This window comes from Nipponia nippon, unplaced genomic scaffold, assembly GCF_047370975.1.
Source record: "Nipponia nippon isolate SJK-2023a ecotype South Korea unplaced genomic scaffold, ASM4737097v1 scaffold_17, whole genome shotgun sequence".
Lineage (NCBI taxonomy): Eukaryota > Metazoa > Chordata > Aves > Pelecaniformes > Threskiornithidae > Nipponia > Nipponia nippon.
In genome coordinates, this window is record NW_028262333.1 from 12743434 (window position 1) to 12757616 (window position 14183).

Here is a 14183-nt window from a genome sequence, read left to right on the forward strand (position 1 = left end):
TGAGCCGAATCATTCGGAGGGAGCATCACAAGGGGGCCATTGCTCTGCATTCAGGTAGATCAAAAGGTATGAGGGGAGTACAGAGCTGTGACCATGTCCTGCCTGCAGTACCTCTCACAGCAGGCTGAGCAACGTGCCTTCGGTCTGTCAGGGGGGTTGGTTCCCTCCTCTGTCCCCAGTGGGAGAAATGTGTGCAGTGCAGCACTTTGTTTTCATAGTGACTTTAAAAATACTCTAAGATTCTGAAAGCAGTGGCTCCTTAAATATGTCTGCAAAGGCCCTGATCCATAAAGATATCAGACAACAAATCCGCGTTGTCTGTTGAAGTACAACGGAGCTGAAATAACTTGGGAGCTACTGCCGATCAGGATGTAAGTGCTTGTACCAGGAGCAGTAAAATCTTATATGTTTTATTATGATCCAAGCAAGAAACACTTCTCTAGAAAAAAAAAAAAAGATACATGTGACAAACTGCTGTGTAAATGCAGCCCTTGATACTGTTAACGAGAAAAAAAAGAATTCCAATAAATGCTAATTAGAGCGTTCTGTCTGATAGCTGGGTCCTCGCGGCCCTGCCGTGTCTCAGAGTCTGACAAAGTTGTGACAGATCGTATTAAGCGTTGCTATTCCTGGAAGAGCAGGCAGTAAGGAAAACAGAAAACACAGTACAACTTTGCAAAAGAGTTTGAACTTCATTTTGAAATGAAATCACTAGAATTCACCAAATGGCATTGGATGCAACAGAATATGGTGGGGAGGTTTGAGGAGGGTTTGTTTCCTTGGCAATTTTGGCAGCAGTTGTTTTCATCCTTAGTTTCAAATACCAAAATTTCAAAGGCAATGGGCATCCCAAATTTCTGCCAAACCTAATGGGATGGTATTTAAATGTTGACATGTTTTCCTTTCTATCCTGTATCGTTTGCAATGGACTGTAGGAAAAAGGTTTTGTCTCTGGGCACAGAATCCAAAGATTTCCACTGCTGGACTGAGATTACCAGGTAATTTTCTGTTGCCAGCATTAGGCTTAGCGAGACTTTTTTCTCAGAATCCTTTTGTTGATGACAGTGAAGTTTAATCAAGTGAGCTGATGACCTTGGAGGGACTTTTACTACCCTTGCTGTCACACACAGTGCTCCATGCCTTCTGGCATATTGCACGATTTTTATGGTGTCAGAAAAATGTGCAAAGACTATAGATTTTTGTCAGCATCTTTCTAATGAAAAAGGAAATTTTGGAAAAGATTATACTGGGTGCCCCAGCTGCCAGCCACTACCACCATGGTAGCTAACTCCAGGTGCTAGCTCTATGGTGCAGCTAGCGTGTATTTGCCTACCTGAAGAGTGAAGTCCATGTTTCACTGGGGTTTCTGCTTTGGTCTTTTATTGTACAGCTTGTTCTCTCCTTGATAAACAATTTGACCTGAAGCATAGAGGCAGCAGAGAAGTTAAAACTTCCATTTCCTATCTTTAAAATTACAAGGGGAGGGTTTCACCACACACCATGGCATGGACCAGTCATCACTGTGGCTCTCAGGGACCTCCTAGAGCAGGTGGTGCTTTATTATTCTAAGGAAAGAGAAGAGACTGCAATAGATCCTGCTATTTGCTTGTTTCTATAAAAAGATTGGGAAGGGGAGGTGGGGAGGAATGTGTTTTAAATCCAGCTGGTACCAGCTCAGCCCTTCAGGGAAGCACAACGCTTAATTTCTCTTGTATTTCTTTGACCCAGTTAGCATTGCACAACTGTTCTCATCACAGGACTGTCTAATCCTCTCTTGAGTCCTGCTAAATTTTATCTTGTTGATACCCTGCAGCAATTAATTCCAGGAGCTGACCCTGCACAGCAAGAAGGCCTAATGCTTTCTCTCTGACTCGTCTACTTTTCATTTTCCATCCCTGTACCCTTGTTCCAATGAACTGGTTTTGAGCAGAGGCAGTGTTGAGCGTGTATGCAGCACCCAGCGCCCAAGCCCAGAGAGGCAGGTGGTGCTGCTGTCCCTCGAGGGCTGGGGGGGTGCCTTGCACCCAGCCGCACAGGGAGGAAAGCTGGCACCGCTACTGAGCAGCTCGAATGTCACGGCGCCTTGGCCATGCTGCGTGTCACCTCGTAGCACCTCGCGGAGGTGGCACTACAGATGTTTCAGGGAGTGCTGGGGCCGAACTGGGCCTGGGAACAGCAGCAGAGCCCCAGCTGCAGCTTCTCCAGCTCATCTGTACCTGCTCTTCCGGGGCAGGAGTGGAAACTTGTTTTGCCATCGCTACCAAATTGCTGCTAACTGCAGTGTCAGCTGCTCAGACATCCATCTGTCCTTAAATTGGGCCCTGAGTAGGACCTGGATGTTTCTGGATTCAAAACTGGACATGATCAAGCCTGTGCTTATATTTGCTTGCCCTAAAGACCAGGAATATTTTTGACTAACAGCACTGGCTCTGCTGTGAGCAAGGACCATGCACAGGTTCCTTTGCTCTTTGTGCAAATCAGCCTTATTCTGAAGCACCCAGCTAATCTCACTAATGAGGTCTGAATGGCTCATAGGCTCAGCAAGTCGGGGACGGCTGCTCTCCGTGCATTCATACAGCACCCAGCTGAACAGGACCAGGTGGGTAGCTGGCATTACTAACCCATGAAAGCCATCTGTGAGCAAATGTCACAGCTTTTTTCTGTGCAGTTTGATGCTTCTATAGCATGAGCTGAGGGGAAATGTGAAGAGCATATTGAGCAAAGTTGGTATTTCTCATGTAATTGCTTTGGAGTCTGGACACTCAGGATGTGGCATCTCCCTTTTCTGAAGCTGAGCCACGAGCCAGGTTAGCTCCACCTGATGCTCCATCAAGTGAGTTGGAAAGATATAAAACTGGCCGCCCAGCACCACTGGTATAAACCAGAAGCCATTTTCTCTCCTACATACTTGTAACCAAGGGAAAAATAACAAAACATTCAGCTAAACTCAACTGACTTGTACATGTCATATTCCACCACCAGATGAGATGTGGCAGCCTCCCTGCTGGCTAGTTCTGCTTTCACCTTGGGTGACCACCCCACTTTGCAGAACAGAGACTTGCTGATGACAGAGGGGAAAAGTCACTGCAAGTTGTGTGAAGTGCAGGCAGATAAAACGTTGTGGTTAACACACAGTTTTTGCTAAGCTCACAGCAGGCTGATGGGCTTTCAGCTAGATTAATTTAAAAGCAAAAACAAGAAATGGTTGACAAAATGCTAATACACACAAATAAATAAACTAATAATTTGATTTCCCTCATCAGCTGCTATTAGAAATCTGTGCTTTAAATGCAGCAGAACATTATTCCCATTACAAGCCCATTCCAAAGCACTTAGGGGCTCCCTTTGATTTTAAATGGCATTTGGTTAAACATTATGTAGCAACTAGATGGTATTCCAAAAATGCCCACTTTTTCTACAGCTCCTCACAACAGTCCTCGGAAGTGTTGCTTCCAGGAGCATTAATTCCAGGAAGGCTGCGATTGCCAGGAACATTATATCTGTATTTACACAACATGTATTTTGCAGCAGCTCTAGCTTGTGCCAGGCAAATTGAGTTATACTTGAGAACCCCAGAGCATGGGAAAAGGCCATGAGCCCAAGGCGTGGTGCTTCAGGAGTCATCACTGCTGTCAACTGTGGCCCACATAAGTGATGCCAGCCACAAAAGCAGACGTGGGCTCTGGTGAGCAAGGCAGAGAGCTGGGCTTGAATGATCTGACTCTTCAAATACAAGCAGAAAAGCTTTCAGCCATCATTTCGCATCGCTCTTCTGCCTGTGGTTACAGCTGCAAATGCAAAACACTTTGCCATTAATCACATTGCTGATGGGACATATGAGGTTTTCATTCAAAGCTAAGGGATTCCTCCTTAGTCACTAAATGCAGTTTAGCTTCATTGTACACCATTTATCATTACTCTCCACTTAGGAAGGCTCAAAGTTAATTAAAATATGCCCTCACTGAGCAATCCAATTGCAGACACTTCAGGGCATGGGGAAAGCCTGATGCACTATCCACAAGGCCTGTGCTTTAAGTGGAGGGACTCTGCCTTCTGCCTTGGGCTTGGGTCTGATCCCCTTAAATTAGGCCTTTAGGAGCTTTAAGATTTGGATGTTTTTCTTAAAAACAAAAATAGCTGCTTTTATCCTAACTTCAGAGCTCACATTTAAAGACCTTTTTAGAAACTGGTTTTGCTAACCTCACTTATGCACCTCCTACATCTACCGGTTTGTGTGCGGCCCTTAAATCTGCTCCAGCTTGTCTCTGGTCATTACGTTCCCTCGCTGAGAGAGACCCATTCGTGACCTATCCCTGTCTGTAATCATGTTGCACTGGCTCATGTTTTATTTTCTGGTCAACATCTGTCTTCCTGGCTGGCTGTGTCAGCAAGGCAAGGCCCCTCCTGCGGTAGATGAGGGTCTCTGTGTGCTGTGGCTGTTGGAAGAGTTTCTGAGCTGCTTCTGCATTATACAAGGCTAATCATCAGATCTCATTAGTGAGGCTCATGGAGCCATTGCTTCCTCACCTTTGATTTGAGCTAATCTGTATCTTTTTCATTTAAAAGACAAGCATTTGAGGAAAGAGTGAGACAGTTTTGTTTCTACCTCGCCATCTCTGGTTTGTAAATTCTGGTCGTGATTTTCTGTGTTCGAACGCATTTACTATTTGCAGCAGTAAAAGGCTGCATGATCATGCAAGCAAAATTGTACGTTAGCCTGTAGATTGCTTGTGAACCAGTTGCGAAGGCTGAGACTGAAAACTGCCAGTGGGATTTGGATACCAATTCCCCATTCAAATTAATCCAAATCCCTTCGGCAGTTCTGATGATCTCAATAAATGAGGTTTTTCTGCCAGTGACTTCAAATGCAGAGGCTGCCATGAGATTGGCCAAGGAAGCAGCATGGCTTTTATCTCACTCCGTGACCTAAATTCCTATATAAGGTTTTCTTTCTTGTCTGGGAGCACTTCTGAACAGGCTGTGACTTCTGCAGGTTTATCCCGACTGGTGATTCCTCAACCACTCTTTCGTATAGAGGAAAAGAGGGAGAGCATTTCCCAGTGGCCCCAGGTGTACATCTATGGGGCAGTACAGTCACCAAAGAGGGGAACAGGGAGAAAAGTGCTGTATAACTGCATGCCATGTCACCCCATCCAAATGCATCTCATTTATTTTCCTCTGGTAGGACTGCAGGCTCCCTCGGCAGCTCTCAGTCGCTTTCTGGAGAGCCCTCAGTGGCAGGGGAGCAGCAGGGCTGTTGCAGCAGCCGATGCCAGCAGCAATGGGGCAAAGGGGCTGCCACAAACCCCCTTACAGTGCTTGTCCCAGAGGAACCTGCTGGTGCAGGTTGTCTGGTTTTAAGAGAAGCAATTGCCTGGGTCCTAGGCACAGGAGTCCTGACCCTGACAAGGCAGAAAAGCTTTGCAAGGCATTGAATGTGCAGGGAAAGAGCCCGGGAGCTGGCTCCCAGTGACCTGGTGAGAGGGTGTTTGGGTGGCAAGTCACAAGCTCATGTGCTGTGGACCAGCCCTGCACTGAAAATAATCATCCGTGCTTCTGCAGTAATGGAAACAGCAGCTCGATGTAAAGGTTTTATTTGTTTTCTCTGTCAAAAGCAGTGATACATGCAGTTGGCACAAGCCTTGCTAGGCATTAGTGTCATAAATATTCACATGGAGAGAAATTAAAATGTCAGCATGGCAATGGGGACAAGCATCACTTAAATCCCAGCATTAACCTGAGACGGAAGGGAAAGATGTGGAGGAGGCAGAGCGGGCTGGCACCTTCCTTGATCCAACTCTCTCCATCAGCTCTAATAAAAGCTGGAGCCATCTTCACTTCTGTTCTTGCTGTGTGGTTAGTTCGAAAATGAAGATAAGAAGCAGTTCAGCTCCATAGCGCTAATGAGTTTCAACAGCAGAAAAAATATTTGAGGTAAGAGATGTGAGAATGAGAAGCTCAAATATGCTCACCTTTTGATCCTTGAGCGTATTTACACTCATGTTGGTACTGAGCAGAAGTTGCCTTCTGATTTAATCTGCTCAAGGGTGGTTTAGAAATCACTTGTGAGCATTTTTATAATTGCAGCTTTCCAATGGTATTTCCCCTCTTAGCTGCAGCTGAACAAACAGCCTGGTCCCTCTGCTCTCCTCTGTGCCAAAAGATTTATTCGTAGTAGTAGTAATAATAATTATGCTAGTATTGCTTTGCAGTTTTCTCACCTACTTCTCTTGACTGGCTATGGAGAGTGCTGTAGCAGACACAAGTATGCGAGATGGCTCTGACTGCAGGAGAAAGTGCAGATGAGAGACGGTTTCTCTGGACTGAGATGTCTCCACGCAGCAGCAGGGGATGACCTGGCCGTGTGCTCACCACACCACGCCACGCCAGGATCTCACAGCAATGCGGGAATGCTCCTCTTCCTGCAGACATCCCACGTAGCATTAACAGCAACTGAATTGTTTTATGTATGTTATGTACTGGATGATCATAACATGCACACGTGGTTTTTTTTGTGTTTCAGTCTCACAGCACCAGGCGAAACACAGCCTCATTAGCATGGTCAGGTAGGTGAGAACACAGAAGCACAGATATGAAGGGAAACGCAGAAATTATTATTTTGTATTCAGATCCTGTGAACACCAGCCCAGCATCCCCAGGCTGCCCCTCAGCCAAAGCTGCTCTTGTCGTGCCGCTGAGCCTGCAGAGCTGCATGTGAGCTCGTGGGGCTCCTGCACCTGAGCAGCAAACTCTGTGTGTGCCCACGGTGGGCAGCCTCGCTGGTGCGGGTGTGACAGGGCAGAGACCAGCGTGATATCTGGCTTTTTGCAGCTGGCATCGCAGGTTGTTACACCTCCAGGACAGCCGCAGCACTCCACGGCAATGCCCACCCAGGGCTCCAAGCTCTCCTGCCAAGGGTAAATCGAGCAGTAAAGGTAACAGGGTTGTGCCAGGGTAAGCAACAGGAAAATCCCCACCCAGAGGAGTTGTAATATTCTCCATGTTGCCCTCTGGCAAATCCTCATAAAATCCTCATAAAAGACTTTTAAAAAGTATGTCTTTATGGTACTGCACTAACAGGTGACCTATCCAGTGGTATTCTAGTGTTGACGTAGTGATCTATAATGGGTCTCCTAGTAAATGCATATGTCAGAGAGAGCACATTTAGTACTGTCCAAGCACCGGTCAAAATGTTCCTTTCAGAATAACTGTACCCAAGTGTGAGCAACATCTGGCTGTTTGGCGTTTGCTGGAAAACACCAGTAGTGTGATGTTCCCGCAAATCACTTCTCCTCCAGAACAGATGGGGTTTGTACTCTCATCAGCTTTTCTCTGTGCTCAGGGCAGTTCTAGGCAGTAGGTGTGGGGAGATGCTTTATGAACTGCTGTCTTTCCAAAATGAGAATAAGTTGCTGTTTCCTTAGTGGATGAGACTCTGAATTGTCACTTTGCCCACTGAAGAGGGATATGATGGGTCACAAAAGTCTGCCTGACTTGCATGTACATTCAAGCCATGTTTTCTGTGTAAGGATTCCAGGGAGAGCTTCTAGAACATAGGGTGGTTATTGTGAATAAAATTATTCTGAACAGCTAATTCTTCATACTTCAGCAATGGCTGGGAGCAAACAAGCTTTTACCTTTGCTTCTTTCCAGATGCATCTGTGCTCTGAAACCCAGATCATGGGTTTTTTAGCTGCCTGGAAGCACTCAGGGTATCTCTGCTTAGTGGGGACATCACCCATTACATTTTTGTCACAGTGAGAATTTTCTCTCCCTTCTTTTTCATCAGTGCCTGCTGTATTGAACAAACAACTCTGCCTTCTTACAGAGCAGGGCAAGGCTGGGTTTCCCAGCAGCTTCCCTCTGGCTGAGCATGGTGATAGCTCTTCACCGGTAATGAACACAGGGCCATTTTCTTTCTGACTGTGGTTACTCCCTAAAACTGCTCCCTCACCTCTTCTATAATACTTTAGCTCTGAGCAGACTGCTTCTTTCTGCACTGGTCTTGGGGAGGGAAGCCTTGGAAAACTGAACACTTGCAGCAAGTTGGGCTTCCCTGTGGCCTTTTCTATCATGCTTGGGGGATGAAGTTCACTGTTTGGGGAGGAAGAGTTGCACTGTGAGTAACCCGTGCTGGAGATTTTACCGTATGAAGAAGCCCTGGAGGAGCAGAGCTCTCCTGCATGGGTGTAAATCTGTGCCAGGGGGTCCTCTCTGGACCAGAAGTCAGCTTCTGCAGGTGTGACTTTTCCCAGTGGCACCACGTTTGAGATGAAATCGGCCAATTTACATTTTGACGTTTGCTGATGTGTCCCCCTAAGGGATGGAGACCATGACCTGTCTTCAGGGGTCTTCAGGGTCTTTCTGTCCTGAACCTTATGGCTGCTTTCAGGAAGGCCTGGGAAGGTGGGTCTGGCGAGGTGGCAGATGGATTGAATGTAATCATCGCTGGAGTATGAGTCTGGGCTGGCTGCAGTGCTGCCAGTGCATTTCAGGTTGCTGGTTGAATCTTCCATTGCTTCCTCGTGGGTTTCGCATATGGTTGGGAGAGGCTTTGAAAGACTCAGCCTTATGCGGGGTGCCATGGCTGCAAAGAACAGAGCAGACATGATCAGCATGTGAAAGCCAGCGGTGGTAAAGAAATTCTAGGCTTGTTTCTGCAAAGTCCATGCTACCTGAGTCACCTGATGTTTTCTTGTGGCAGACAGTGCTGTTTACAGAAACTGCATTTTAAAAGTTTGCTGGCAGTACTTTTCTATCCATGGCTTCATAAAGAGCCCATATATACAAAAGAAGCCAAGTGATTAAGTGCAGTAGAAAAGAAAAGGTTCATTAAAGAGATCAGCAACGGTGCTGATCTCTTTTTTTTTTTCTGAAGCAGCACAAGGGGTCAGCGGCTGAAGCAGCGTGGTGCAGGTGCACCAGCTTGTCTCACTGTCCGGGTTGTAGCAGCAAGGGAAAAACTACTCTCCTTATTTAATACTCCTCAGGTCTGTTCACTGTAACAGGACTCTGACTTCATGTTGTGTCCAAACAGGCAAAAGCTGATCTCAACAGGAGAGGAGCTGATCTACCCCCGTGGGAGGCATCACGTAAATACAGTGACATTACAGCTGGTCTCTTCTAGAAGCTGTAGGTGATAATGTACAAACTTCTTCATTTTTCGTCTCTGCCAGTAGTTCGTAAGTGTAGTTATGGAGTGGTAGAGCCTTCCCTAAATGCTTACCTAGAGTCAAAGGGATTTAATTCATGTCCTTTATATTCAAATAGTTATCCTCAACTTTTTTTAGGATGGGTTTTCATCAAACTGCTCTGACTAGTCAGGTAAACCTTTTTACAAATATTTCGTGTTGCAGCATTTGCTAACTGTACTGATTTTTTTTTTTTCCCCCCTCAAAATAGTCTCCCCTGTGCTTTGCTTATCTCTGCTTCTGGCAGAAATGACCACATAGCCCAGATCCAGTTTCTTTTTTTTTTTTTACTATCCCCCCCAATGGAATTGTATGTGAATGATCTGTCGACACAATATAGCTTTGTTGTGTGATTAAACACAAAAGTGCTTTGCTAGCTATTTTAATGTCTTGCTTGTCATTGCTGGAAATAAATCTGCCTTTGTTGAACCTCTCTGCAAAGCTGCAGATCACAGATGGACTGCAAGTGAGCAGCTCACGCTGAACCCAGGGTAGAGCTCGCAGGGTGTCGATCCCTCCCCCAGCTGCTGCTGGCTTTTACTGGTTTTTCATCTCAGGTGCTACTGGTAAAGTCAGCCAAGGTGGGATTTGCTGAACCAAAAACAAGCAGGAGATGCTTCTTTTAAACCTTATGACCTTTTTATTTCCCTTTCTCCATTCTGTCTGCTCCTTTTTTCTCATTTCTTTAAGCATTAAGACAGCGGCTTGCTCCTCTGCCTTCCTTCCCGCCCTCTTGCCCGAGCTCAGCAGTGTTAGTATCTGGGCCTGCTCTGTCCCCCGCGTCAAGGGGGGCAGCCAGATGCTTCGGATAATGGTCACGGGCATGTCGTGTTAACTTATGATAGCGCTAATCATTAACTCAGTCCTGTTCACGTGCCCTCTCTCCTTTAATTAAAGGAATTAAATCACCTATTTACAGTAAAACTCTTCCGATGGGTTCCAGCCCAGATACAATCCACTTCACTCTGGGTACCATGCTGGTGTGGCCTTGCTCTGCTGGAGCCTGGCCATGCCAAGGTCACCTTCCCGCCCGCCCATTGGCACCCACCATCCTGCTGGCTTCCAGCAGCCCCCCGAGAGCACAACCCCCCTGCCCTGTGGCTTCCTCTCCTGGCCATGCCTGGAGCATCACCAGCTGCGGCCATCCTGGCTCCTTCCCAGCAATACCCGGGACACCGCCCACGTTTGGACCCCAGCCTTTGTGATGCCCTCCCCTTACCTGTGCTGCTGCCTGGTGCAAAGGGATGGGCAGCTTTCAGCTCCCCCGGCTCCCGCGTCTCTCCCTGGCTCCCTCACTGTTTTAGGTGCAGTGTATGTGCTGTCTAAAACTCAACTGTGCAGCAGGCTCCCTGCCTCCAGTCAGCTGATTCGGCTGCCTGTTTTGTTGTTGTTGCTAAATATAGCCAGCTGGCTGCCTGCCCTGCCGGAGAGCCCGCATTTGACAAATGCTGTGTAGCATCGGGACGGCAAACAGGCACCAGAGAGGCAGGGCCGCCCCATCTCCGACAGGATGGTCCACGACAAATCCCTGCTGCTCCACTGCTTTATTTTATTTCCCCATGTGAAACATGAATGCGGTGCCATGGTCGTGCTGCCAGAGAGGCTCTGAGTTGGGGGGTGTGAAAAGAGGAGCTACAGTACCATCGTATTTCATTGCTGAATGGTGAATCCTTAGGTTTTGAGCTGCTTTTGCTCCTTCTCAGCCTTATTTCACAAGCAAATTCATGCCACTTCACCAGGTTTGCCCAAGAAAGCAGGGGGTGCTTGCAGCATCGTTATCACTGCTCTTCTTCCTCCCTGCTCCCAGTTTTGCGCTGAGCCATACATCCACTGCGGAGGTGCAGCGGCAACCAGCCCTGCTGCAGCTCTGGCAGCCTTGTCCCTTCCCGAGCTCCGTGCCTCTAACCCCCCTCTCCCTGCTGCCCCCAGTAGCACCCCTCTCTGTGTGTCGCTGAGCTGGTGCCCGCTGAGCAAGACCACACAAGTGCATTGAGGCAAATTGCTTTGCCAGGAGGACTGGCAGCATCCAACCTTGCAGGTCTCTGGGCAGCAGAGATTTGTCTTTGTTTCCTGGCTTATTAATGTGCTGCAAACTGACTGCAATTCTCGTATAACTCCAGTATCCCTCTCATAGCCTCTCTTGCAGCATCACGTTGGGTGGGAAGGTGAGTAGTTATTTTGCAGGAGAATATTCCTTATGCTTTTATTTCCCAATACTGTCCTCAGAGGGAGCCTCGGTAGCTGCTATTCATTACCAGGGAATAGCCGTGCTGCACAACATCCCTGTGTCACCAAGGCCAGAGAGCATCACTGCGTTTCTGAACCTTGCTGCTCCTCACACCACCTGTCCTGAGCTGCTGGGAGGGGTGAAGAGAAAAACAGAAATCCTAGATTAAAAATCACTGCTTTAGTTTTAATGCAAATATTCTCAGTGTTACCAGCATTCAGGCTGGAACTGGCCTTGACTGCTGATTTGGTCGCCCAAGCTCACGCTCATTATCCAAGTTCTTTCTTTATCTCCAGTGGAAAGAAATAGGCAGCTCAAAAGACTTGTGCATCCGTTCAGGATGTGCTTCAAAGCAGAGATTATTTGTGTTCTGGAAATAGCCATTACTTAGCATTTAAATATACAAGGTGTGGAAGCTTAAGCTCTTTGTCTGGACTTCTGATACCCAACAGCTGAAGTTAGCTGAAATGACCTTCAACCTTCATGCATTAAATTTGCTAGCAGCAATGATCAGCTGGGATCATGCTGTAGTAACAACTTAGAGCTTAGATTTCTCTTTCTTGCTTGCAGGCACCATAATCACCATCAAATGGAAAAAAAATCCTCAGACCCCCAGCTACTCTAAGCAGCTGCAGTATAAAGCTTGGGAAAGCCATTTCATGAGGAAAATCACTGATCTGGAAAAAAAATTCTACATGTGCAGATGTGCATGGATACGTTCTTTTTATAAAACTCTTCAAGATTGTTCCCCTCCCCTGGAAAGTTCCTCCTCCTGGCTGGAGACGTCTCCTCAAAGGCTGCGTGGTCTGATAGAGCAAGTGGAACCGTGGTGGTGCAAGGCGCCAGGCTGGCCATGGCCACCCTGCCTGTGATGGCGGCAGCTCTGGGAGCAACTGAATTAGGATCAGGGTGTTTCTTTATGAAACTACACTAAAAATATGAGTTTGCAATAAAAATCCCTTCTGTCTATTAAAATTAGTTTTTTTCCAGGCATCTGGTGTTACTGTAGGAAAATCACATTTATTCAAATCACTGTTATTGGAATTACTCAGATAACCCCAGTATAACTGATTTGTTCTCTATCATCTTTTTTACATTCTTGATGATAGGAAGATTAAAATATGAATTTAAAAATACCAGATACAGCTTAAAAAGTAGCTATCATTAACCAAATATAATTTACAGCAATACCTTTTTTTTTTACCTCAACCACAGCTGCTTAGTTTCCTCCTTCATCAAGTGGTTGCTCAAAAAATGTTAATATAAAAAAAGATGCACCTTTGAATTGCTTGTTTGTCTCTTTGCAAAACTGCTGCAGGTTTCCTCCAAGCACTTCTGAGGACGGCTCTGGTTAAACCATCCCGGTCTCCTGTACTTATACTCCCGTGAGAGAGCCCGGTGACTCAGCATTCCTGAGTGCATGAAAACTGTAACCAGATGGGATTAATAGCAAAAGAAAACAGCAACAGCAGTGGTGCCCAAGCTGCCAAGGAAAACACGAGTTATTCATTCTGCAAGGCTTGGTTGAGTGTCTGAGATCTAAATGCTGTAGAGTTATTTTTTTGTTTGGTTTTCTGTTTGTTAGATTTTTTTTTTTTTTAATGCTTCCAGTTTTGGGGAAAGCCTTACATTCAAACAGTTTAGCAGAGTTGCACAAGTGTAACAGGCAGCTCTCCTTTGGGCATTTTGGAAGGTTGTTGATGTTCGGCTAAACAAACCAATTCATCTTCGGAAGCCCTAAATGGATATCAAAGTCAATTCCCATTTTGGGTGTTCTAAGGAAAAATACTCTTAATGCCAAACGGGGTGCTCTGGGACAGCGGCAGTGCTGCTGGCTACAGCCAGCGCCCACCTGATGGGGCACGAGCACTGCCAAGGCTGCTTCATAAATAACTTTTGCTGTGGAGTATTGCAAGGATTGTTATTTTGAGGGGTGAGAGGGGAGCTCCTCCAGCCTGGTTTGGCAAACCAATACCCCCACGGGTGCTGGGGGAGCTGGGCAGCTGTGTTGAGCTCACCGGTTGGATGCAGGTCAGAGCTGGTGGCACTGATGTGACAGCTCAATGATGCCACACTGCTGCTCTGCTCATGCTTGCGGTGACACAGCTGAGCCCTGGGACGCAGGCATCACTGCCCTGGGCTGCAGTAGCAAAATCCCAGTTTGAAAGAAATCCCAGTTTTCAAGCTCCTGCACTGGGAGGCTGTGCTTGCTGCCAAAACCAGGTCAAAAAGACACTAAACTGAAGGTCCATTCCCTTCACTTTCTGATTACGAGGTCTCCAAGGGACATTTAGGGTGCCAGTTTCAAGCTTTCGCAGTAAACAGTAGAACTATAAATTCACTTCTTTTTTTTTTGCCTTTTTTTTTTTCTTTTTATTAAGCACTTTTTACCCTGCTTGGCAGCTCTATGTCTCCACTCATCTCTGCCCTCTCCTCCTCCTGGAGCAGCTGCAGCACCCAAAAGCACCAGCATCGCAAAGGGACGGCCATCGGCCCGCACACGCAGTCTTGCTGCACTCCTGCCTGCAGAAACGAGGCTTTTTGGTTAACTAGCAAATATTGTGACTGATGCATGATCAGAAAATGCTGCCACTCTGCTTCCATGCTGCGAGCTGGTATCTAAAAACATGTCAGAGAGTGTCAGGAAGGGAGCAGTGTTACTGTCGGGCTTTGCTGTAGCGTTAGCTCTTGCCAGGGATGGGGTACGGGGTTAGCATGACCCCAAGCACCTCCAAGCCTTGGTGCAGTGAGCTGCTTCTCTCTTG

At 46.8% G+C, this 14183-nt stretch overlaps 1 protein-coding gene across 2 annotated transcripts; it reads right to left on the reverse strand.

Moving 5' to 3' along the window:
- Window positions 1-5578: 5578 nt before the first annotated feature.
- Window positions 5579-12741, reverse strand: LOC148056181 (uncharacterized). 2 transcript variants are annotated; one of them, XM_087753984.1, is made up of 2 exons: window positions 12623-12741; window positions 5579-8587 (listed from the first exon to the last, which is right to left on the reverse strand). In XM_087753984.1, the coding sequence occupies exon 2, from the start codon at window positions 8583-8585 to the stop codon at window positions 7599-7601; it is 987 nt and encodes a 328-aa protein (XP_087610110.1). In that variant the 5' UTR covers window positions 8586-8587; window positions 12623-12741; the 3' UTR covers window positions 5579-7598. The 2 variants fall into 2 exon arrangements, with proteins under 2 accessions (XP_087610110.1, XP_087610109.1); XM_087753983.1 differs by lacking the exon at window positions 12623-12741 and adding an exon at window positions 10411-10550.
- Window positions 12742-14183: the final 1442 nt, after the last annotated feature.

Excerpts from the sequence above, each read along its gene's own strand:
- LOC148056181 (XM_087753984.1), bottom strand. The coding sequence starts at position 8,585 with ATGGCACCCCGCATAAGGCTGAGTCTTTCAAAGCCTCTCCCAACCATA.